A 27362-nucleotide genomic window follows, 5' to 3' on the forward strand; every position below is an offset into this window, starting at 1 on the left:
AGTTTAGGTACATCAGGGGTTCTGCAAATGTAACATGACACCCGCAGACCATTCCATCAAAGTCAGCATTTCAAAATGTCACTACTTCCCTTCCGAGCCCCGACGTGTGCCCAAACAGTGGTTCCCCCCCACATGTGGGGTACCAGCGTACTCAGGACAAACTGGACAACAAATTTTGGGGTCTAATTTATCCTGGTACCCTTGTGAAAATAAAAAATTGCGCACTAAAAAATAATTTTTTGAGGGAAAAAATTTTTTTTTTTATTTTCATGGCTCTGCGTCATAAACTGTTGTGAAGCACTTGAGGGTTCAAGGTGCTCACTACACATCTAGATAAGTTCCTTAGGGGGTCTAGTTTCCAAAATGGGGTCATTTGTGGGGGGCTCCAATGTTTAGGCACACAGGGGCTCTCCAAACACGACATGGTGTCCGCTAACGATTGGAAGTAATTTGCATTTCAAAAAGTCAAATGGCGCTCCTTCCCTTCTGAGCCCTGCCGTGTGCCCAAACAGTGGTTCCCCCCCACATATGGGGTACCAGCGTACTCAGGACAAACTGGACAACAAGATTTGTGGTCCAATTTCTCCTGTTAGCCTTGTGAAAATTAAAAATAGTGTGCTAAAAATCATTTTTGAGGAAAAAAAAATATTTTTTATTTTCACTGCTCTGTGTTGTAAACTTTTGTGAAGCACTTGGGGGTTCAAAGTGCTCCCTACACATCTAGATAAGTTCCTTAGGGGGTCTAGTTTCCAAAATGGGGTCACTTGTGGGGGAGCTCCAATGTTTAGGTGCACAGGGGCTCTCCAAATGCGACATGGTGTCCGATAACGATTGGAGCTAATTTTCCATTCAAAAAGTCAAATGGTGCTCCTTGCCTTCCGGGCCCTGCCGTGCACCCAAACAGTGGTTTATGACCACATATGAGGTATCTGTGCACTCAGGAGAAATTGCTCAACAAATTTTAGGATCCATTTTATCCTGTTGCCCATGTGAAAATGAAAAAACTGAGGCTAAAAGAAAATTTTTGTGAAAAAAAAGTATTTTTTTTTTTACAGATCAATTTGTGAAGCACCTGGGGGTTCAAAGTGATCACTATGCATCTAGATAAGTTCCTTGGGGGGTCTAGTTTCCAAAATGGGGTCACTTGTGGAGGAGCTCCAATGTTTATGCACACAGGGGCTCTCCAAACACGACATGGCAACCGCTAAATATTCCAGCATATTTTCCATTCAAAAAGTCAAATGGCGCTCCTTCCTTTCTGAGCCGTACCGTGCGCCCAAACAGTGGTTTTTGACTACATATGAGGTATCGTTGTACTCAGGAGAAATTGCCCAACAAATTTTAGGATCCATTTTATCCTGTTTCCCATGTGAAAATGAAAAAATTGATGCTAAAAGAAAATTTTTGTTGGAAAAATTAAAATGTCCATTTTTTCTTTCCACATTGCTTTAGTTCCTGTGAAACACCTGAAGGGTTAATAATCTTATTGAATGTAGTTTTGAGTAGCTTGAGGGGTGCAGTTTTTAGAATGGTGTAACTTTTGGGTATTTTCTGCCATATAGACCCCTCAAAGTGACTTCAAATGTGAGGTGGTCCCTAAAAAAATGGTTTTGTAAATTTTATTGTAAAAATGAGAAATCGCTGGTCAACTTTTAACCCTTATAACTTCCTAACAAAAAAATATTTTATTTCCAAAATTGTGCTGATGTAAAGTAGACATATGGGAAATGTTATTTATTAACTATTTTGTGTCACATAACTCTCTGGTTTAACAGAATAAAAGTTCAAAATTTGAAAATTGCAAAATTTTCTAAATTTTCACCAAATTTCTGATTTTTTGACAAATAAACGCAAAAATTATCAACCTAAATTTACCACTAACATGAAGCCCAATATGTCACGAAAAAACAATCTCAGAATCGCTAGGATCCGTTGAAGCGTTCCTGAGTTATTACCTCATAAAGGGACACTGGTCAGAATTGCAAAAAATGGCCTGGTCATTAAGGTCAAAATAGGCTTGGTCTTGAAGGGGTTAAAAGGTATCATACCCACAAGATTCCTATTTTGTTTCTCTCACTGAGAGCACTATATATTTTTTTTTTCTCCGATAATCCATAATACTGATGTCCCACGACAAAGCCCCAACTCTGCTACATCTGGTTGCATTGCTGAGTGGTGACATCAGTAATGTTACCACTCAGCCTGGCAACCAAATCAGTGAGCTGAGCATGAGAACGTGGCTGCGTGTGACCGCCGGTAACTTCATTAAGGTTACCGTAGGTCACACGCAACCGCGTTCTCACGCTCCGCTCAGTGTGATCTGGTTGCCGGCCTGAACAGTTACATTACTGATGTTACTGCTCAACAGTGGAACCAGATGTATCAGAGTTGGTGTTCATTGTTGGACATCATCATTATGGATTAACGGCAGATAGGTAAGGAATACTTTGATCTTTTATTTTTATGTTAATAAATTGAAAAAAAGGGTAATTGTGTAGGAATGTTTTGTTCAAATAAAGGACTTTTCTTTTTACTTACTGGGTTAGTAATGAGGGTCTCTGATAAACAACTCTCCATTACTAACCCCTGAGCTTGAAGTCAGCTGACATTACAAAGCTAACATCAACCCCAAAATACTATCCCATTTGCCATTGTACCAGGGCAAGCGGGAAGAGCTGGGCAAAGCACCAGAATTGGCTCATCTAATGGATGTGCCTTTTCTGGGGTGGCTGCTAGCTGCTGTTTTTAGGCTGGGAATGGCCAAGTATCCATGGCCTGAGAATACCAGACCCCAGCTGTCTGCGCTAGCTTGGCTGGTTATTAAAAAATGTGAGGGACCCCACTCTATTTTTTTAAAATTATTTATTTAAATAATTAAAAAAAGCTGTGTGGGGACCCCTCTATTTTTGATAACCAGTTAATTTAAAGCTGACAGCTAATGGTTGCAGACCGCAGCTGTCGGCTTTACCTATTATTATTATTATTATTATTATTATACATTTATATAGCGCCATTTATTCCATAGCGCTTTACAGGGAAAAGGGGAAATATAGACAAGTACCATAAACATGTACAAGACAAAGGGACACCCAAGTACAGAAGGAGAGAGGACCCTGCCCGCGAGGGCTCACAGTCTACAGGGATGGGTGAGGATACACTAGGAGAGGGTAGAGCAGGTCGTGCTGTGGTTCAGTAGAACAAGGATCATTGCAGGCTGTAGGCTTGTCAGAACAGGTGGGTCTTCAGGTTCTTCTTGAAGGTTTCCGTTGTTGGTGAGAGTCTGATGTGTTGCGGCAGAGAGTTCCAGAGTATGGGAGAAGCACGGGAGAAGTCTTGAATGCGGTTGTGGGAAGAAGAGATGAGGGGGGAGTAGAGAAGGAGATTTTGAGAGGATCGAAGGTTGCGTGCGGGTAGGTACCGGGAGACCATGTTACAGATGTATGGAGGAGACAGGTTGTGGATGGCTTTGTATGTCATGGTTAGGGTTTTGAACTGGAGTCTCTGGACAATAGGAAGCCAGTGAAGGGCCTCGCAGAGGGGGGAGGCAGGGGAATAGCAGGGAGACAGGTGGATTAGTCGGGCAGCAGAGTGTAGGATAGACTGGAGTGGTGCCAGAGTGCTGGAGGGGAGGCCAGAGAGTAGGAGGTTGCAGTAGTCGAGGCAGGAGATGATAAGGGCGTGCACTAGTGTTTTTACGCTTGTTATAGTGTTTTACCTACGCTTGTTATCAAAAATAGATTCGACCCCCACATAATTTTTTTTTTTTATACCGTGCCCTGGCCTATGACAGACATTTCAATACTTCATATGGATGTAGTGGAGCCGGAAATGCCCACACAGGAAAAGCGTGTTGATTGGGTCTGTTGCATAATTTCAGCAAGCTTTGTTCGAGCTGCCGAACCCGAACAGTAACACGGACTTTCTGCATAGACATTTTAGCATTTGGGTTAGCCCATCGCTACTAGCTAGTCCAATATCCCTGGCCTGATTCTTCCAGCCCTGCTGCAGTTCATTGACAGGCTTCTCACTGCAAAATTTCTTTGCTATGCTACAGCGCTGCAGAGTAAAACGTTCATGCTACCCATGAATCGGACAGCATAAATCGGATGTCAGGTGTTCTCTAAAGCTCTGAAGCTTTATCTGTTTGGGATCTGCATTTATTAGTAGTTTTTATTGATTTCTGGCAGCTGCTGCTCAGTGTTATAAAATGTGCCATCATTTATTTATTTTTATTTATTTCAGTTTTATTTTATCAAGAAGATCATCTGCCCTTACAAATCTCACTAAGGAGGAGAGGTAAGGGTCTCTTTATGATAATGAACAAAGCTACATGACTTACTCAATGGTAATAAGGCAAAAAATATTATACTCAATGAGTAAGCCTATATTATTGGGATAACATCAATAAATCATTAACATGGTAGAATATCGGAAGGTAGTGCCTTATATCAGGCATCCCAACAGGGTTGCCAACTTGGCTTTTTATTTCTTCGACAGTTTATGAAAAAATCAAAGACAGACAATATTTTGTACAGACACATTGGAAAACCATAATAAATCATTATGATTATAAGTGATGTCTACAGCCCATAATTCTGATATGAGCACATCAGCTACATTCACTGTGAACTGTAAAATGATGATAATTAGGTTGTGTTCACACAGCGTTTTTTTAGTGGTATTTTTAGCGGATTTTCCAATAAAACTGCTAAAAATAAGCTTCCCATTCATTTCTATGCATTTTGCACTTTTTGTGCATTCTGATGCGGTTTTTACCGCGAAAAAAACCGCTTTGCGGTAAAAAACGCAGCATGCTAATTAATTTCGCGGATTTTTCCGCATTTCTGGCTATTTCTATGCGTCTTGAAAACGCGCGGAAAAAAAAATCATAAAAACCGCGCAAAAAAGACGCAGAAAATGCGCAGAAAAAAACACGCGGTTTCTGGGAAGGGAGTCAGGTTTTTCAGCAGAAATTTTCTGCTACGTGTGCACTTAGCCTTATAGTCAAAATGTTTTTTCGGCTTCAAAGAAATCACGGACGCCTTACATTTTGTTACAGACTGTCCTGAAATTTTTGGACGGTTGGTAAACCTGCATCCCGAAGAAATCCTAGAGATGAGAGACATCAATATAGTGCCTATAGTGTATAGGCGTACACTCCAGGAAAAAGTGCATGTCAGAGCGTGCGTTCCCTCTGCCATCACCATTGCAGTCTATGGCCCCGTCAGTGCATACATCTGGACACCATTTTGCGGGTGATTCAGATGTTTGCCCTGATGGACACACACAACGCAATATGAAAGCACCATTACCCTTTACTCAGCATACTCGTGACTATGAGTACACTTTAATCTAGTGAGGAACTTTACACATCCACATTTCTTGAAGATTAAAATTCTTTTGTTTCATTTTAATGTAAAAAAAAGGGGTGAAAAGCTATTATTCACATGATTTACATGAAAAACTGATGCTTTTCTGTCGTGTTAAAGGGAATCTGTCAGCTGTTTTTTACTTTGAAAACTGACAGCAACATCATGTAGGGACAGAGAACCTAATTACTGCGATGTATCACTTGCTTGTCTGCATGTTGTCATTTTGATAAATTCACTGTTTTTTAGCAGCAGATCAAGCAGTGCTCAGAATACTGAGCTTTGTATAACCCCCACCCCCATACCACTGATTGGCAACTTTTTGTGTGCACTGTACATTAACAGAAAGGTGCTAATCAGTGATATTGATGAGGTTGCATGCAGGGTGTTGTCTAGGAGGCACAGAACACCTAGTCCTGTAGTGATAATCTTCTGCTGATAAAACACTGATTTGATTGAAACAGCAACACAAAGCCCAATAAGTGACACATTGTTGGAATCAAGGTTTTTTTCCTCCTACATTATTCTGCACTTAAATTTCATAGCAAAAAACCTACTGACAGATTCCCTTTAATGCCCTTAGTAGCTTTGATTTTGTACCTGTTGAGCCAACTTTAACCCCTTCATGACCTTTGCCGTACTGGTATGTCAAAGGTCCTGTACTTGCCTTTGATGCGAGCTCTGACGCTGATCCCGCATCTTGATGAGGGATTTAATCAGCCATCAAGTGCCTTTAAGAGCTGGGGTTTCAGCTGTTAACTTGATAAATCCTGCTGTCAATCACTGATTTAAAATGTGCAGGCCGAAAGAGTGTCACAAATGCCACCCATTGGTGCCTCTGTCACGCAATCGCTGGGCGCCGATGGTTTGCCATGACAGCCAGGGTTCTGCAGAAGACCCCCGTGCCTGTCATTGTAAATGTCCTGTCTCGTGGCCAGCGTTCATAGGAGATCGTGATTTTTGCTATACAGTATATAGCAGTGCTGTGGCATGTATAGCACAAGCGTTCAGATCGCAGCTTCAAGTCTTCTAAGGAAACTACTGAAGTCAGTAAAACTTTAAAAACCACAAACGTTCAAATCCTTTTGTCTCATTGAGAATAAAACAATAAAAAAAAATATACATACTTGGTATAGATTTTTCACAAATGTCCGCTCTATAAAAATAGAAAAGCAATTAATCCGATTGGTAAACGGCGTAACAAGAAAATACATCAAAACGCCAGAATTACGTTTTTTTGGGCCGACGCAACATTGCAATAAAATGAGAAGCGATCAAAACATCTTATCTACCTCAAAATTGTATCAATAAAAACATCAGCTCATGCTACAAAAAATAAGCTCTTCCCCAGCCTTAGATCCCAAAAAATGAAACGCTTTGAGTGTCGAAAAATGTTGACAAAAGCAAAAAATGTTTTTCTTACAAATTTTGTAATTTTTTTTCTCACTGCTTAAATAAAAAAAGCCTATACATGTTTGGTGTCTGAGTACTCGTACTGACCTGGAGAATCATAATGGCAGCTCAGTTTTACCATATAGTGAACATGGTAAATACAAAACCTAAAAAACAATTGTGGAATTGCACTTTGTTTTCAATTTCACCGCACTTGGATTTTTTTCCCCATTTTCCAGTACACTGTATGGTAAAACCAATAGTGTCATTCAAAAGTATAGCTGTTTCCGCAAACAAACAAGCTATATTGAAGGAAAAATAAAAAAAAAGTTATGGTTCTTAGAAGAAGGGGAGGAAAAAACAAAAGCGCAAAATCAGAAAATTTCAAGGTCATGAAGGGATTAAAAGGACGCTGTGATCAGATTTTTCTACCTCATCAGATTTCAGCATGATGTAGGGACAAAGATTATAATTTCTGCAGTTTGTAAATTACTGGGCTGCATCAGCAGGAGATTCTGAGAGGACTAGGAAACCTGAAGCAATGTAGTCCTTGATATGCATTAGCTCTGTCTATCCCTGCTGTGCATTGCTGATTGCCAGAATTCTGCCTATGCACAGAGGACATATAAGACCGGGGTCACAATTGCGAGAAACTCGCACAAGTCTCGTGTGTCAATATCCGGCACTGTCGCTGGCACTCGGGACCGGAGTGTGCGGCTGCATGTATTTCTATGTAGCTGAGCGCTCCGGTCTCGAGTGTCGGCGGCAGTGCCAGTTATTAAGACGCGAGACTTGTGCGAGTTTCTCGCAAGTGTGACCCCGGCCTTTAGGTGCAAACCAGTGGTGTAGGTGGAGTTATACAGAGTTCAGCATTCAGGGACCTGGTAGAGCTGCAGCAGGTTAAACAGTTAATGTATCAAAACTGTAGCAAGTAGTCAGTAAGTAATACATAGCTGGAATGAGGGTCTCTGCCCTACATTATCCTGCTCTTAGATGGGTCAGCAAAAACCTGATAAAAATCCCCTTTAAGCTATGGAAATTTATGATTAAAGCAAAGACACAAGCTTCAGTTTGTGAGAATTTGAATGTATTTTAGCTTATTTTTTCTAAAAATCTATTTTTATATGCAAGTGAAGTATGGAAAATTCTACATTTAAATGGTCTAAAAACTGAAAGGCATCCTAAAAGATTTAGGCCTTGATTTATCAAGTCTGGTGTTGGGCACCACGGTCTTGATGACGAAGCAGGCTGGAGTCAGACGCTCCTCAGAAGCATCGGATGAGTAGTATGTACCGCTGTGTGCGCCTCAACAGATATCCTACCCCAGTTCTGGCTGGAGAAAAATGGTGTAGCAGCGGTCAGAGCTGGGCAAAAGTGGTGTGAGAACGTCAAAAGTCACAACATTTTAGGGCGACCTCGAGTTAACACCAAAATGTTGCGACTTTTCAATGCTTTTAGCACCAGAATACTGGCCCTAGGTGTATTTCTTAAATTTTCTTAGTTTTAAAAATGTTTTGGTGCATTTGTCTTCCTTTACACAGAAAGAAAAGAATTTCTGAGTACTATGCCAAAGTGTTAGGCACTGAAAAAGCATTACATGTAAGTTATCTTACTACTACAATATAGTTGTATAGTTGCATAATATTTCTGTTGCGTTTCTTCTTCAAAGTGAATGTTTGATTTCATAATAGGCTGAATCTCCACAAAGTTTTTAGGTTTTATATCAAGCATGCCTGACTGAGATATAAAGCCAGTGTCTGATTCATGCTGCCTGTGGATTGGGCAGCAAGATTTACCTGACAGGAGGGAGGAGCTATACACAGAGCTCCTCCCCCATCCTATCTACATAGAATTGTATCGGTAGCAGCTGCCATCTCCTATCTCAGTAATGGGAAAGTCTGTCTTCATTGAATACAGATTTTTCAGACTTTTGATAATGACTGATCAGTTTTGGCAGAGAAACACATTATTCTGATAAGATATATTATAAGTTACAAAGTTGAACTATGACATAAAAATTAAAACAACGGTTACGCTTTAACTAAACACATCAGAGACAGCTCCTTTCAGATTTGAGTAGCTGTGCAACCCTTAGCGGATTTTGCCAAAATAATTAATTATTACTTGACAGCCATTCAGATGAATAAGCTAATGATCATCCATGTAATGCATTGAATTCTGCACACGATAAAAGGGGTTTCAGATTGTGCGACCCCAATCCTCCATGATGTTCGTTTGTACTAATAGCATATCCTAACAGGGGTTGTCCTCATGCGTCAGCCCCATTAAAGAGAACATGTCACAAAGTCATAAGAAGCCCAGTTTTGCTCTTGTCTTATTCCCACTCGCACCTTTGAGTATACCCTTTTTTTTTTTTTTTAAATGCGCCATATTGACTTTCATTTGGGGCTAAATTTTGTGGTGTTTTCCAAGGGGGTGATGCTCACAGGGTAATAATGCAGAGCAGCCTATACACACACCCCCAGAGAATCATGTGAGCCATGCCCCCTTGGTAAAGATCCTTACTTGCAGATCTAAGGTTAATAGCGTTACAATGCGGTCCGGCTGCCTTACTAGTGCGGCTACCAGGAGAACATTAACGTTATTCCTCCTGGGAGCCAGCAAATTTCAGTCGTAGAGGTGTGCCCGGTGGGCAAGGAGAAATAATCTACCATGTTCAAATACAGATGGGTGGACAACATGAATATACAAAGAAATTGGGTGTTTTTTCTTAAATAAATGAAATGTCAACTATAATTTTTAATGACTATTCTTTTTTTTTTTTTATTTTACAGTAAATTTATGATTGTTATATGCCTACTGTGTACTATATTACTATTTTCATTGTTGCATAGCCTGTACATTACGAGGAGAAGAACTGGTGTGAGGAACAATATTCTGGAGGCTGCTATACCGCCCACTTCCCACCAGGAGTCATGACACAATATGGAAGGTAAGGGGGCAAGACAGTGTAACAAGAGAAAGAGTTTTACTTATGTGAATGGAATTGTGCTGAGAAGACGTCAGGGCAATGGGACTCAATGAGCTGCTGTGTGTAGACCCATAACCTACGAAATGAGATCTGTAATGGCTGTCATATTCTGTTACAGCCTGATCTCATCAGTGTGCTGACTGTCGAGGAAGGGTCAGGTAATTTTGGAGCCCTAAGCAGATAAAACAAATTGTGCCTCCTTCCCTCACATGTGTAAAATGACCTTTACAGTATACATTTGCTGTATCGGCCATGGATGCTCAGATGACCCTCCATCTGGGTCCACCTCATGGATGGTGGCGGCATTTGGTCAGGACAAAAAATCTAACAATGTTACGTAGCATCACGGAGAGGGAAAATGACCCAAAACTTAAGTATACATTGGTGAATTGCTGGCAATTATTTTTTTCCACACATTTGTTCAAGGTATGGATCATGTGACCAATGCCTTTAAGAAAAGTTCCCTCTATCTCAACTGTTGTAAAAATGTGGAACAGTCTAAGGCTGGGTTGTGATAAAAATCCAGGCCATTCATATTGAACATTTGTGGATGTGACCGTCTGTGTGTGCAGATTCTCTTACTTGTTCGCATTTTGGATGGGTGCAGGAGCTGCCTTTTATTTCGTGCACGTTTCTGGAATGTAGACGAGACCACAATAATGTATTCTGCAATTTATCTACACATTGGCCTTAATTGGTCTGTATCTTGTCCATCACACACTGAATAATACTGGTGTAAAACACCTGAAGGCAACAACAAAAAAATATACACAGATATGTAATCATACTAATATACACGGGCTTGTACACCTACAAATACACGGACATGAATGCATATTCATATACAGTTATATCAGTATCATCACACACTGGATTACATACACACTTACCTTCTGGCTTTTTGAAGCTGTAAGGCTAGTTTCACACTAGCGTTTATTCGACACGGCGCCGCTAAGCCCCGCCCCCTGCCATCTCCCTGCCCGCCCCATCCGGTCATCGCCACCTACTATCGCACATGGACGCTTGCGATCTGCGCACCCTATCTTTAGCATAGGGTGCGCAGATCGTGCGCTGGCCGTGCGCTGCGTAGTTTTGAAGGTGCGCCCGTGCGCGCCGAACGCAGCATGTTGCATTTCGGGGCGCACCTTCAAAAGTGCGCAGCGCACGCCAAAATCCTACTAGCGCACAGCCAGCGCATGATCTGCGCACCCTATGCTAAAGATAGGGTGCGCAGATCGCAAGCGTCCATGTGCGATAGTAGGCGGCGATGACCGGATGGGGCGGGCAGGGTGCGGGGCTTAGCGGCGCCATATGCTGCGTCGAATATACGCTAGTGTGAAACTAGCCTAAGGCTGGAACAACGAGGGAGGGAGGAGATCAACATAAAGTGGATATAATCACCCCTGTGTCATGTGAAAAAATCATACCAATTAGTTCAGAACTTTTTCTACCTTTAGTGTCACCCATCATTTGTGTAAATCCATTGAGAATAAACTGGAGATTATTTTGAGCTGGGAAATAAAATGGCAAAACTAAAATAATGTGGCTGCATAAGCGTGAACAGCCTGCTATAATTGGGGGTGTGGTTTTGTTCACAGTTATCCAATATCATTTAAATTTATGTTACATAGTATTCAGTACACAGATGCCATCATTTACTGTGATTCTGGTAACCCCATAAAAAGTACAGCATTTCTAGTAGAATTTTCCTGATTTTCTTAGTTGCATTTTTCAGGCGGTCATCAAGAAGAGGCTTAAAATTGGCACAATACTTACATTATTTAGAACTGGACCGCCATAAAAAATTTGATGAAAAAAAAGGCAAGAAAATTGGTTTGAAAAGCTACAGCAACATTAAAGGAGCTGCAGGAATTTCTGACAAGTACTGGTTGTGTACAGCATGTGATGACAATCTTAAGTATTCTTCACATGTTTGGCCTGTGGGATTGGGTGGCAAAATGGAATCCTTTTCATACAAAGAAAAACATCTAAGCCTGGCTATGTTTTGCCAAAATCTACATGAAGTCAGTCAAAAAGCATGTGGGAAAATGTGTAATGGTCTGATGAGACCAAGGTTGAGCTTTATGCCCGTAATTCCAAAAGGTATGTTTAGCGCAAAGCCAACACTTTGCTTTACCACATGAACACCATGCTCGCAGTAAAGCATTGTGGAGCAAGAATTATGCTTTGGGGCTGTTTTTAGCAGCTGAAACTGGGACTTTAAGCAATATGGAGGCGTTATGGACAGTTTCAAATATCAGTCAATTTTGTAACGAAACCTTAATGCATCTGTTAAAAAGCTTAAAGGGTAACTGTGCTTTCATGTAACTATTCAGGATAAGGTTTCCTGTGTATGTACATGAAGAATAACACTATTTATGGCCACTATGTGTGACTTATTTCCTGCATTATGACCAGTTTTCCCCTCTGCATGCTCCATCTTTGGTTTGCACCTCATTGGTACCTGATGCAGAGACTTCTCCAATTGATGGTAAAGCACAGAGAGGCGAATACCTGCTTGCCATTAACTTTTTAGCTCACAGAGAAATGAAAGAAAGCAACCTCTTCACCCTGCAAGTCTATCAACAAAATGCTGGATGCCATTAAACAGCTTGTGTCAGCTAATAATGATCTGTTATATTGCTCTCACTTGTTACTGTCCAGCAGCAAAATGAAGTTATTTATATTAGATCTACATCATTCTCATACAGCACTGGGAACATTGGGCAGCACCCATTGAAGATTAAACTCTTTCTGTTCCCAGGAATGTTTCTGCTGTGGGTCTGCTGGGTTGTTTCTTCTTTGCATTCTTTAGTGACAACACGGAATGTTATTTGAATGTTCGTTGTATATGCATGTATACTGCATCCGCTTATTATATATGAAATCCTTATAATAGTTTTTTTTTTCTTTGGCTGTATGACGTTGTATTTGTATATGAGGTTGTATATGTTGCATTTCTAAAGGTGATGTCCATTACTAGAATGTTAATATTGATGACCTATTCATCTGGCACGCTCACTGGGTAATGAGTGCAGAGCAGAATCCTGCTGCTCCATTACATGCCGATTCAAATGAATGGGAGCTGCTCTGCAGTACTTGGGTTGCAGCCACTATGCAGTGTATATGGAAACTGATGATCAGTGTGGGCGCTGGGTGTGGAGCTGATCTGCAGTGCCCAACTCCCAGCTAAGGCCTGTTTCACACTTCAGTTTTTGTCCATCAGTCAAGGTCCGCCGTTTTGCAAAAAAAACGGATCCGCCATTTTGCTTGGCGGATCTGTTTTTTCCCCATTAAGTTGCATTACCGGCGGATCTTGACGGATGGCCATCCGTTGGATCCGTTTTTTTGCGGATCCGCGAAAATTTTGACGTCCGCCGACATGCCTGAACGGAGCATGTAACGTTTATTCGGGCGGCAGGATCCGCACTTCACACTGCGCATGCCCGAAAGTCTTCACTCAGCCGGAAAATTAACCCTAAAGTCTGTTCTGGCGGCTGGAAAAAAAATTCTCTCCTCTCTTCCTCTCTCTCTTCCTCTCTCTCTTCCTCTCTCTCTTCCTCTCTCTCTCTCCTCCCCGGGCTACGGTTCCTTTAAAATTCTTCATTCATCGGATCCGTCAAAAAAACGGTCCGGTGACATCCGTTCACATCAGTTTAGCAACGGATCCGCTTTCCGCCTTTTGGCGGATTTTAACTGACACAAAAACTGAAGTGTGAAACAGGCCTAATCTGCAGTACCAGGCTGCAGAGCAAAGCATTATTAGCGCCCCTTACTTTGTTTATATATGGCTGCTGGGTCTAGTAATAGCTTATCGGTTGTGGTGCAGGCTATTTAACCCTTGCCGAACTGATATTAACGATCCTAAATATATTCTTCTGTATCATAGTAGTGGAAATCTGCTTTAAGAACAACATTTTGTTCTTCATAAAATGTATTTTTATTTTTTGGGGGGGGCAAGGGATGTCCGGGGTTCACAAAAGACATAATTTCTGCAATCTTTTGTTAGCTGCAAATTTACTATTATAGAGGTACTCATGCACAATAGTTTGACTGTATAAATGGGATTTTATGTAATTCGTATATTAAAGAGGATTTGGCAATAGGTTTTTATTATGTAATCTGAGGACAGCATGTGGTTAGGGCTGAGACACAGATTTCAGTGATGTGTCACTTACTAGGCTGTGTGGTGTTGGTTCCATAAAATAAAGGTTTTACCACCAGGAGATAATCACTGCCTGGACTACTGTTCACGTGAGCCCTGGGCCGACCACGCCACCTCCTCTGATAAGCAGCTCATTGTCAATATACATTGGACATAGTAAGCTGTGGTGTGGGTGGGGTTATCTTTCTCAGCTCTGCTTCATGCTACATCTAAGAACTCTTCTTGTGTCACAACTGCTGCACCCAGTAATCTAAGGCCTGGTTCATATTGTGTTAACACAGACCATTCAGCGCATAGCATTATGCTATACCCGCTAGCGCAGATGATTGCATCACCTGTGCAATACAAATGAAATCCCGAAAACCTGTCCTGTTGGTGGGCCTTGAGGACTGGAGTTGGGGAACACTGGTCTAACGGACTTCCATAACACAATGTGACCCCGGCCTAAGTGATACATCGCTGGAATCAAGGTCTCTTTTCCTACATTACGTTGCTGTCTGATGAGGTAGCAAAAAGGTAGTGACAGATTTTCTTTACGTGTGCATAGGTTGCATTAAAGTGTCTCCTTTTTCTAAAGTGTCATTCGGCAGCCCGTTGGGAGGCTTTACTTTGCTGGAACAGAAACTGCTACTCAGTGGAGCGGATACATGGAAGGAGCAGTTCAAGCTGGGGAGAGAGCAGCCAGAGAGGTACCATTTCTCTAGAATAATTATAGAAGTAATTGATAATGTAAAAGTAGCAGAATGTTCCTAAAGGTGACTGGTGAAATCTGCTAGTCTCTCTAATTATCCTTAAGAAACATGAAACAATACCAGGAAAATTCATCCACAGAAGATCCTTCTGCTCTTCTGACCCTAGAGTGATCAAACGAAGGCCTTGTTGAACATTGAAGATGTTGATTAAAATTAAATGAACACATATCTACAGACATTGTTTCTCATTATCTCAATCAAATGTTTTAATGAGGATCTGGTTCCATTTTGATGGTGTATTTTCTCAGTTAAACTTCTCTGCTAAATTCCTCCTGAATCAGTTTTCATGACTATTTAATGCTGTAGAGCCATCTAGTGGGGCTTGCTGCCAATTGCACATCGCCTTTGCTTGAGATCTCTGGCTTGTACCTCATTTAACCCCTTCATGACCCAGCCTATTTTGACCTTAATGACCTGGCCATTTTTTGCAATTCTGACCAGTGTCCCTTTATGAGGTAATAACTCTGGAACACTTCAACGCATCTTAGCGATTCTGAGTTTGTTTTTTCGTGACATATTGGGCTTCATGTTAGTGGTAAACTTAGGTCGATAATTTTTGCATTTATTTGTGAAAAAAACAGAAATTTGGCGAAAATTTTGAAAATTTCGCAATTTTCAAATTTTGAATTTTTATTCTGTTAAACCAGAGAGTGATGTGACACAAAATAGTTACTAAATAACATTTCCCACATGTCTACTTTACATCAGCACAATTTTGGAAACAATTTTTTTTTTTGTTAGGAAGTTATAAGGGTTAAAAGTTGACCAGCGATTTCTCATTTTTACAACAATATTTACAAAACCATTTTTTTTAGGGACCACCTCACATTTGAAGTCACTTTGAGGGGTCTATATGGCAGAAAATACCCAAAAGTGACACCATTCTAAAAACTGCACCCCTCAAACTACTCAAAACTATATTCTAGGAGATTATTAACCCTTCAGGTGCTTCACAGGAACTAAAGCAACGTGGAAGGAAAAAATGGACATTTTATTTTTTGCACCACAAATTTTCTTTTATCATTAATTTTTTTCATTTTCACATGGGCTACAGGATAAAATGGATCATAAAATTTGTTGGGCAATTTCTCCTGAGTACACTGATACCTCATATGTGGTCATAAACCACTGTTTGGGCGCACGGCAGGGCTCGGAAGGGAAGGAGCATATTTGACTTTTTGAATGGAAAATATGCTGAAATATTTAGCGCTTGCCATGTCGCGTTTGGAGAGTCGCTGTGCGCCTAAGCACTGGAGATTCCCCCCAAGTGACCCCATTTTGGAAACTAGACCCCCCAAGGAACTTATCTACATGCATAGTGATCACTTTGAACCCCCCAGGTGCTTCACAAATTGATCGGTAAAAAAAAAAGTACTTTTTTTTCACAAAAATTTTCTTTTGGTCTCGGTTTTTTCATTTTCACATGGGCAACAGGATAAAATGGATCCTAAAATGTGTTGGGAAATTTCTCCTGAGTGCACAGATACCTTATATGTGGTCATAAACCACTGTTTGGGTGCATGGCAGGGCCCGTAAGGCAAGGAGCGCCATTTGACTTTTTGAATGGAAAATTCGCTCCAATCGTTATCGGACACCATGTCACGTTTGGAGAGCCCCTGTGTACCTAAACATTGGAGCTCCCCCACAAGTGACACCATTTTGGAAACTAGACCCCTTAATGAACTTATCTAGATGTGTAGGGAGCACTTTGAACCCCCAAGTGCTTCACAAAAGTTTATAACGTAGAGCAGTGAAAATAAAAAATCATTTTTTTTCCTCAAAAAAGATTTTTTTAGCACACTATTTTTTATTTTCACAAGGGTAACAGGAGAAATTGGACCACAAAAGTTGTTGTCCAGTTTGTCCTGAGTACGCTGGTACCTCATATGTGGGGGGAACCACTGTTTGGGCGCACGGCAGGGCTCAGAAGGGAAGGAGTGCCATTTGACTTTTTGAAATGAAAATTAGCTCCAATCGTTAGCGGACACCATGTCGTGTTTGGAGAGCCCCTGTGTGCCTAAACTTTGGAGCTCCCCCACAAATGACCCCAGTATGGAAACTAGACCCCCTAAGGAACTTATCTAGATGCATAGTGAGCACTTTGAACCCCCAGGTGCTTCACAGAAGTTTATAACGCAGAGCCGTGAAAATAAAAAATATTTTTTTTTCTTAAAAAAAATATTTTTAGTCCGCAATTTTTTATTTTCACAGGGGTACCAGGATAAATTGGACCCTAAAAGTTGTTGTACAGTTAGTCCTGAGTACACTGGTACCCCATATGTGGGGGGGGACCACTGTTTGGGCACACGTCGGGGCTCAGCAGGGAGGTAGTGACATTTTGAAATGCTGACTTTGATGGCATGGTCTGAGGGTGTCATGTTACATTTGCAGAGCCCCTGTGTGCCTAAACAGTAGAAACCCCCGGCATGTGACCTCATTTTGGAAACTAGACCCCCCAAGGAACTTATCTAGATGTGTGGTGAGCACCTTGAACCCCCAAGTGCTTCACAGAAGTTTATAACGCAGAGCCGTGAAAATAAAAAATCATTTTTTTTCCTCAAAAAAAAAAAAGATTTTTAGCCCGCAATTTTTTTTCACAACAGTAACAGGATGAATTGGACCCCAAAAGTTGTTGTACAATTTGTCCTGAGTACACTGATACCCCATATGTGGGGGGGAACCACTGTTTGGGCACACGTCAGGGCTCGGAAGGGAAGTAGTGACACTTTGAAATGCTGACTTTGATGGCATGGTCTGCGGGCATCATGTTACATTTGCAGAGCCCTTGATGTACCTAAACTGTTGAAACCCCCCACAAGTGACCCCATTTTGGAAACTATACCCCATAAGGAAGTTGCCTAGATGTGTAGTGAGCACACTGAACCCCCAGGTGCTTCACAGAAGATTATAACGCAGAGCCATGAAAATTAAAAAAAAAATTTTTCCTCAAAAAAATGATTTTTTAGCTCGCAATTTTTTATTTTCACAAGGGTAACAGGAGAAATTGGACCCCAAAAGTTGTTTTCCAGTTTGTCCTGAGTATGCTGGTACCCCATATGTGGGGGGGAACCATTGTTTGGGCACACGTCAGGGCTCGGAATGGAAGTAGTGACGTTTTGAAATGCAGACTTTGATGGAATAGTCTGCGGTCATAATTACGTTTGCAGAGCCCCTGATGTGCCTAAACAGTGGAAACCCCCCACAAGTGACCCCATTTTGGAAACTAGACCTTCCAAGGAACGTATGTAAGATGTGTTGTGAGCACTTTGAACCCCCAAGTGCTTCACAGAAGTTTATAATGCAGAGACGTGAAAATGAAAAAATAATTTTTTTCCATAAAAATAATTTTTTAGCCCCCAATTTTTTATTTTCCCAAGGGTAACATGGGAAATTGGTCCCCAAAAGTTGTTGTGCAATTTTTCCTGAGTACGCTGATACCCCATATGTTGGGGTAAACGACTGTTTGGGCACATGTCAGGGCTTGGAAGGGAGGGTGCACCGTTTGACTTTTTGAACGCAAAATTGGCTGCAATCAATGGTTGCACCATGTCGCGTTTGGAGACCCCCTAATGTGCCTAAACAGTGGAAACCCCTCAATTCTAACTCCAACCCTAACCCCAACACACCCCTAACCACAGCCCTAACCCTAACACATCCCTAACCACAAGCCTAACCCTAATTCCAACGCTAACCCTAATTCCAACCCTAACCCTAATTCCAACCCTAACCCTCATTCCAACCCTAACCCTCATTCCAACCCTAACCCTCATTCCAACCCTAACCCTCATTCCAACCCTAACCCTCTTTCCAATCCTAACCCTCTTTCCAACCCTAACCCTCTTTCCAACCCTAACCCTCTTTCCAACCCTAACCCTCTTTCCAACCCTAACCCTCTTTCCAACCCTAACCCTCTTTTCAACCCTAACCCTAACCCTCTTTTCAACCCTAACCCTAACCCTCTTTTCAACCCTAACCCTCTTTTCAACCCTAACCCTAACCCTAATGGAAAAATAAAAATAAAAATATTTTCTTTACTTTATTAGTTGTGCCTACCTATGGGGGTGATAATCGGGGGGTTTATTTACTTTTTCTTTCATTTTGATCACTGTGAGAGTGATCAAAATGAAAGAATGGAATCTGCAGCCGGCAGATTCGGGCGGGCGCACTGCGCATGCGCCCGCCATTTTCAAGATGGCGGCGCCCATGAACCGGACCCGCCGGACACCGGGAGCGACAGGGGGACTTAGAAGGTGCCGGGGGAGGTGAGATGGGGTGAGGGGGTTATCGGAAGCTGGCGGGGAGCAGAGGGAATGGGAGGGGGGCAGATGATGACAGCGGCGGCAGATCGCCGCTGTCATTCAGTTGCGGGGGGGGCGATCGCCGGTGGGGGGGGTGGAATCGGTGTTTCCAGCCATGTCCGATGCTACAGCAGCATCGGCCATGGCTGGATTGTAATATTTCATCAATTTTCATTGATGAAATATTACTATCGCTCTGATTGGCTGTTAAAAGTGAAACAGCCAATCAGAGCGATCTTCGCCACAGGGGGCGTGGCTTCGCCCCCACGTGGCTACCAACAAAGCCCCCTGTATCTGCGGGTCGGGTGACCTTTCAGTGACCCCGGTCACCCGACCCGCAGGGGGGCTTTAAAGTCATGACGCCACATAGGCGTCATGGGTCGTTCTGGCACGACTTTTCATGACGCCTACGTGGCGTCAAAGGTCGTGAAGGGGTTAAACATGTTCCTTTTGTATCTATGATCTTTTTCATAAATTGTTGCTAGATAACAGTATGTATTAATTTATGGTGCTATTCATACATCAATATGCAAGAAAGTCTGTATTTTTTCATATTTAGCATTTTATACAGTTGTGCAAAAAAAAGTGTTTGCCCCTTCCTGATTTCTTATTCTTTTGCTTGTTTGTCACACTTAAATGTTTGAGATCACCAGACAAATTTAAATATTAGACAAAGATAACACAAGTGAACACAAAATATAGTTCTCAAATGAAGGTCTTTATTATTAAAGGAGAAAGAAATCCAAGCATGCAGGTCCCTGCAGACTTGTAGCCTAACCCCTTTCCGACATCGGGAGTAAATGTACATCGATGTCGTACTCCTCTCCCGGAGGCCAAAGCTTTCAGGGCACATTTCAGCTGATCTATATAGCTGACATGTGCCCGCAACAGCTGTGGGTGGAATCGCGATCCACCCACAGCTGTTAACCTGTCAAATACCTCTGTCAATTTAACTCGTGCTTCTGGCAAGCGCGCTGGAAATTCCTCTCATCGGTGACCCCGTCACGTTATTGCGGGTCACCGATAGGTTGGCATGACAACCAGAGGTCTCCAGCAGACCTCTTTTCTTGCATGACAGTGCCGGATTGCTATGAGTGCCACCCGGTGGTCGGCGCTCAAAGCAAGTGAGCAATTCTGCTACATACAGGCGAACTGATCATCGCCTGTATGTAGCAGAGCCAATTGGATTATGGCAGCTTCTAGCCTCCCATGGAGACTATTGAAGCATACCAAAAGTAAAAAAAAATGTTTTTAAAAATATTTAAAAAAAAAGAAAAGAAAAAAAATCTGAAGTTCAAATCGCCCCATTCAAAATAAAACAATAAAAAAAATAAAATATACACATATTTGATATTGTCCCTTTCAGAAACGCCCAATACATCTATATAAAAAAAGAATTAAGCCGATCGCTAAATGGCGTTATGAGAAAAAAAAGTAAAAACGCCAGAATTACGTTTTTTTGGTCTCCGCAACATTTCATTTAAAATGCAATAACGGGCAGTCAAAAGAACTTATCTGCACCAAAATGATATCATTGAAAACGTCAGCTCGGCACGCAAAAAATGAGCCCTCACCCAACCTGAAATCACGAAAAATGGAGACGCTACGGGTATCGGGAAACAACAATTTTTTTTCACCACTTAGATAAAAAAAGAACCTAGGCATGTTTGGTGTCTATGAACTTTTAATGACCTGGAGAATCATAATGGCAGGTCAGTTTTAGCATTTATTGAACATGGTAAAAAAACAACTGTTGGATTGCACTTTTTTTGCAATTTCACAGCACTTGGAATTTTTTTTTCCTGTTTTGCAGTACACAGTATGTTAAAACTAGTGATGAGCGAATACCATAATATTCGTAATCGCTATACTCGTAACGAGTACTTTGAAAAAAATCACGTATACGTTCCGAATAGTGAGTACAATGCAAGTCAATGGGAAATGCGAGTAATTTTCAGCTGGACCCTACAAAGGGTCTGGGGGCCTGAGGGCCTGAGGAAAAGGCTGCAATGGATGGGAAAGTGATGAAACAGAATGGGAAGAACCTGGAGAATATGCCTGCATGCATTTCTGACTCGCATATGGTTTCTGGGAATCTGTTTGTTGCAGTATTACTCCACTTTTCCAGATACACAAGAACAACTTCCAAACCTAGATTTCTATTGAATATGTATCCCCTATCTCAGTCGCATTGTGGGACAACCTGTCACAAGGGCCTTCAATGACAAAAATTAGTTTGGTAGGACCACTCTACATTCAAGTTTTTTCCACTGCACAATGTACATAGGGTTTGTAAAAATTAGCCCTATGGGCTGAGTCATGGTTGATGCAGGAAGCCACCATCCCAAGGGCCTCCAATCACGAATAGTAGTTAGGCTGGAGTAGGAATACTATCCTGGTTTGTCCACTTCACAATGTGCATAGGGTTTGTAAAAATTATCTCTGGGCTGAGTTATGGTTGACGCAGGAAGCCACCATCCCTAGGGCCTCCAATCACAAACAGTAGTTAGGCTGGAGTAGGAATACTGTCCTGGTTTTCCACTGCACAATTTGCATAGGTTTTGTAAAAATTTGCTCTCTGGGCTGAGTCATGGTTGACGAAGGAAGGAAACGGTTTTTATACTGTAGGTGATCCAAGAACTGCTACTGCGCATGTCAGCAGTCTGCATTATGAATACCTAAGCAGAGCGCCACATGAAGACCCCCCCCCGCCCTCAGGCCGCCCCGGAGCAAAAGCATATCATTAACTAAAAACTGAGAGTAAAGATTAAACAGCAACCACAAGATGGATTTCATCAACCCAGGTATCATTTTAATTAGTGTAACGGTGCTGACCTCACGCTGTGTGTAGGTTGCTCAGCACAACTTTGCTGACAGGTTCCCTTTAAGACCGGACATCCTCCTTAAGCTCCCCATTTGATAGTTATCAGCTAAACAATGATTCTGCCAGCAGCTATCTCATCTGACTCTCTCATACACAAGAACGGTTTTAATATTTTTATAACACAGCCTCTGCTAGACGTCTTTGGTTGCAGCTCATCTGTTAGAAAATAACAGGATCATCTGTCCAAAATCAGTTATGCAAGAGATCCTTTTCTCGCTCTACAATAATCTGCCGGGGAAGATTAGAGAACCCTAATAAAGACTAGATCAGCGATGGCGATCCTATAGCACAAGTGCTAAAGGGTGGATGCACAGCCCTCCCTGTGGACATGTGCGCCATCGTATTCCACATCAGTGGACCAGGGCTGGTGAGTGAGGAGCATATACCAGGATGTTGGGCATATACCAGGATGGGTAGTGTATATACCAGGATAGGAAGCATATTCCTTTATATTTGCAGTCTGGTACCTCTGCTCCTGTCAGTGGTTGCTCTTTGCTGCCCCTGCCAGCTCTGCATGAGTTGTTTTTTCTAAACTAAAACCTCAATATTTAGGTTAAATTGCCATGTTGGCACTTTGTGATAAATAAGTGGGCTTTGGGTTGCAGTTTGGCCACTTGGTTTCTACAAGGTTTGCCGTCACTGGACTAGACTGTTGGCCGAAGCCATCAATATCATCTGACATTAGTTTAATGCCTATGGGAGACCTTAGTTCAAAATGGAGTGGGGCTTAGAAGCTGATAGCAATCATGAGGTAGGATGCTAGTGGGTTCCTACTGCAGTCTGAGGTCTTCCAATGAACTCCAGGTAATTACACAATAATTTTAGACCCTGCCAGCTGTTGGCTGTCAGAGTAAAACTGACAAGTATTGCAATATATTATACCAATGATTAGAAGATTGGATGTGCACTGGTAGGACTAAACAAAATAAAAATAAATATAACAATAAAAAAGTAGAAAATAAACATTTCAAATAAAAAGCTAAATTACCATTTCAATTTCACTTCGGCTTGTCTCTTTGGAGGCCATGTTTTTATGTATGCCTCATATGTCATTGCAATTGAAAATTCTGCAGCCCTGGGCATCCATTCCAGGACTAACATCACTTTAAGCCAGTGGTCCCCAACCTTCCTTACCTTGAGAGACACATTTAGGCCTGAGAGAGCCACATCCATAGCCTTCCCCCAAATAATCACATCCAGCTCCTGCATCCCCACAGTAGTGACACCAAGAGCCTATATTATCGGTGTAATGACCGCCAAAGCTTCCCCGCAGAAATAATACCTTACAACCATTAGGCACTCTCAACTCAAACACTATCATATCGAGCTTCATTCACCTCCTCTATCTGACAGTATCATCCGGTTTAGCACTTAATTTATTTCTACAATCCCAAGTCCAGTATATGGGAAACCAGACCTGTTCTTCTGTGAGTTCTACTCTCAAAAGTCACCATCTGGAGACCTGCTCTTCATAGTTGTTTGCTAGGCCTGGTGCGAATCTACCAAGCTGGCAGACAGCTGCAAGCGACACCTGATGGACCCACAATCCACATGTGGCTCCTGAGCTACAGGTTACGTATCCCTGTATTAAGCAATTGCATTACATGTAGTTACCTAATACAGGTGCTTCTCACAAATTAGAATATCATCATAAAGTTAATTTATTTCAGTTCTTCAATACAAAAATTGAAACTCATATATGATATAGTCATTACAAACAGAGTAATCTATTTCAAGTGTTTATTTCTGTTTATGATGATGATGATTATGGCTTACAGCCAATGAAAACCCAAAAGTCATATTCTCAGAAAATTTAGAATAATTAGCAAAAAACATCTGTAAAGGCTTCCTAAACATTTAAAAAGTTCCCTTAGTCTTTTTCAGTAGGCTCCACAATCATGGGGAAGACTGCTGACTTGACAGATGTCAAGAAGGCGGTAACTGACACACTCCATGTGGAGGTTAAGCCACAGGGAGTGGATTCCTGCTGGAGTCAATACTTCAAGAGTCACATCTCACAAACGTATCCAGGACATGGGCTACAAGTGTCGCATTCCTTGTGTCAGGCCACTCAAGACCAATAGACAATGCCAGAAACGTCTTACCTTGGCCAAGGAGAAGAAGAACTGGACTGTTGCTCAGTGGTTCAAGGTGCTGTTTTCAGATGAAAGTCAATTTTGCATTTCATTTGGAAATCAAGGTCCCAGAGTATGGAGGAAGAGTGGAATCCAAGCTGATTGAGTTCTACTGTGAAGTTTCCACAATCACTGATGGTTTGGGGAGCCATGTCATCTGCTGGTGTAGGTCCATTGTGTTTTGTCAAGACCAAAGTCAGCGCAGCCGTCTATTACGAAATTTAAGAGCACTCCATGCTTTCTCTGCCGACAAGCTTTTTGGAGATGGCAGTTTCATTCTCCAGCAGGACTTGTCTACGCTGCCAAAAGTACCAATACCTGGTTTAAAGACAACAGTATCACTGTGCTTGATTAGCCAGCAAACTCACCTGACCTTAAACCCATAGACAATCTATAGGGTATTGTCAAGAGGAAGAAGAGAGACACCAGACTCCACAGTGCAGATGAGCTGAAGGCTGCTATCAAACCAACCATGAGCTTCCATAACACCTCAGCAGTGCCACAGGCTGATCGCCTCCATGCCACACCGCATTGATGCAGTAATTGATGCAAAAGAAGCCCCAACCGAGTTGTTGAGTGCATTTACTGAACATACAATTAAGTAGGTCAACATTTCAGATTTTAAAATCATTTTTTAAGCTGATGTTATAAAGTATTCTAATTTACTGAGATAATGACTTTTGGGTTTTCATTGGCTGTAAGCCATAATCATCAACATTAACAGAAATAAACACGTGAAATAGATCACTCTGTTTGTAATGACGCTATATAATATGAGTTTCACTTTTTGTATTGAATAACGGAAATAAATTAACTTTTTGATGATGATCTAATTTTGTGAGAAGCGCCTGTATATGCTTTACAAATGCTGTGATGGTAGAACTTAATTTTAATTGGGTTGGTATGGGTGATTTGTTTTATGGGCTAAGCTTTAAAGTCTCTTTTTAAATATTCCTATAAAAGTCTTTTTTAATTCTGCTAATCCACAATTTAAATGTTCAACTTTAATCAACATTTAGTAGAAATGGTTCTATTCAAATCATTATATGCCTCACACTGTGAAATTCTAAAATTCTAAATTCTTACAGATAATGTGCAAAATGGGACTCATAGCGGAAAATGAAATATGGTTGCCTGAACCAGAATCTGTGGTAAGTTTTACATCGACTTGAATTCATATAATTAATTGTGCTTAACTCAAGACAAGACAAAAACCTTGTCTCCATAACACCTTTTCTTGCAGTTCATTATCTACAGATCCCCTCTAGCTGAACAATATAGGCTGCGCTCTGCAGAGACAGCTGATGAAAACTGAAGCTGGTGGGATGCAGCTGTAGGGAAATTGTGCTAATGATTATCATTTGTAAATAAGATATGACTTCAGCATGTCCGTATTACAAACACTTAGCAGCTCATATACTTTATATTAGTTTTTGCATATTGTGACTTTACTCTGGATGTTTACTCTGGATTTTTATTTCCTACGTAGTGTGTGACTGAGGATTAGCACCGATGAGTCCCATTAATTAATCCATTGGTTTGATGGGGTCAGTGTGTGGCTAGGGTCTTATCGACCCTAGAGCAAATTTGTGATCTGACCCAAGCACACACACACACACACAAGCATCCTACTGAGATACATGGGCCCCAGTGGCATTGTCAGAGCCTATGATTTCATATGCTTTACCCTGTCTAAATTTAAAAAAAGCATTCAGATTAACAAATCTCACAGAAAATGAAGCAGTCAGATCATTTTCTAAGTTACACTTGATAGTCATTTAGTTACCAAATAGTAGGACCAATATTACTATACAATGTCAAAATAATGCTGCCAAAACCATGACCATATATTACCACCATCTTGTAACTAAACAAAGCCAACTATACCAAGATCAATATACGAATAATATGTTACATAAAGTAGCATTAATATTGCCACATGACCACAATAACCTGCATATACATTGGCTAGAAGCAGGATTTAAATAACGCAATGCAACATCAAATTAGTATTGACCCAATTGATATATGGCCACATAGTAAACAAATATGGATCAAAACAACCAGCCCCTCAACTAGATGAAAGGAAGGTCCAGATGAGCTCATCCAGTAAGCACCATGCTTATAAATAGCCCTAATAGGTATAAGGTAGCATCGGCATACGTTATAACTTATAAATAAAATAATCAAGTCAAAGGGTTAATTACCCATGTAAAGGTGACTCCTGCCCAGACCGCGGCCAAGTACCCCGATGCGTGTTTCGTGAGCGTTGCTGTCGCTTCCTCAGGGGGCTGTCGCTGTTGCTGTCGCCTCCTAGCCCCCAGTACACATACAGTCACTGCAAACACATGAATAAGAAAAAACAGGTACATATTACCTAAGTCTGCACTGCAATCAGTCCGGACGCCAGGTACCACGCTGCCTCCCCGCACCCCGACGCTCATTTCACCCGTGCTTCCTGGGGGGGGTGTCTAGCTATCCAGCATCATCATAATTATACCACTCATCAACCAATGGGGATAGTGAGACTGTGGTCCCTTTCTGGGCTAACCTGAACTCGTACCCCCGTATTGTATGACGTCACAAATGGGGAGTTATTATGTAAAATGGTTCAGCCCACCTAAATTCATAATATGGCACCGTATTACATGATGTCACAGGAGGGAGGTGTTCTGTAACATGGTTCCGCCCCCTTGCCTAGTAACTATGCCTTTCCACCTCGAGAATCCACACACATTGTCACAATTCCGCAGTGCTGACCACGGGTCGACATACGGGCGAGGAGAGTGCGGACAGCCTCCCCTGCAGGAAGGAGGCACACCACACTCTCATCAGCCAAATGCCGGCCAAAGCGATCATGCACGCATGTCAGACAGCGCGGGTTGTTCTCTAACCAGGGATGATTAAACACTGATGGAGCAGTTTTATCATTTGGAATCAAATCATGGCCATATCAACACGGGGGCAGAGGATATTTAACTATAAATTAATACATAGCATTATAATATTAAGCAGCAACAATAAAGAAAAAAGAAAAAACAATAGGCGCAATCTGGACAAATTAATACCAAAATCTGCCGCTTCATCTTTGAAAAATGAAAAAAAAAAAATCCAATACATCGCTAAGTGTGTATTTGTGTGTATATATATATATATATATATATATATATATATATATTATACATGGAAAAACTATAATAATCTACATCCTTTATTGATAACAATGTTTCAGTGAGATATATTTAAAGATTAGTGATTTTATAAGCCTGCTCTTTGGTAAGGATAATGGGCTTGGGTATTGTGCTTACTAAAGTAAATTTCTAATAGCACAAAACATAATTCTTCGCTTTCAGTCCCAGATCTCCTAAAATTCTG

The 27362-nt window shown here is 41.5% G+C and overlaps 1 protein-coding gene across 2 annotated transcripts in view; it reads left to right on the forward strand.

The window, feature by feature from the left end:
* Positions 1-27362, forward strand: part of LOC141080662 (amine oxidase [flavin-containing] A-like) — a 162032-nt gene that overhangs the window by 100718 nt on the left and 33952 nt on the right. Inside the window, exons 10-14 of one of the 2 annotated variants that reach the window (XM_073566051.1) lie at positions 4243-4296; positions 8303-8360; positions 9617-9714; positions 14496-14607; positions 25076-25138. In XM_073566051.1, coding sequence (XP_073422152.1) covers positions 4243-4296; positions 8303-8360; positions 9617-9714; positions 14496-14607; positions 25076-25138 — 385 coding nt within the window. The remainder of the gene's footprint in view (positions 1-4242; positions 4297-8302; positions 8361-9616; positions 9715-14495; positions 14608-25075; positions 25139-27362) is intronic. The other variant, XM_073566052.1, reaches the window with a different exon arrangement.

Source organism: Dendrobates tinctorius, unplaced genomic scaffold, assembly GCF_039654945.1.
Source record: "Dendrobates tinctorius isolate UK_male_01 unplaced genomic scaffold, ASM3965494v1 ptg000016l, whole genome shotgun sequence".
NCBI classification, from domain to species: domain Eukaryota; kingdom Metazoa; phylum Chordata; class Amphibia; order Anura; family Dendrobatidae; genus Dendrobates; species Dendrobates tinctorius.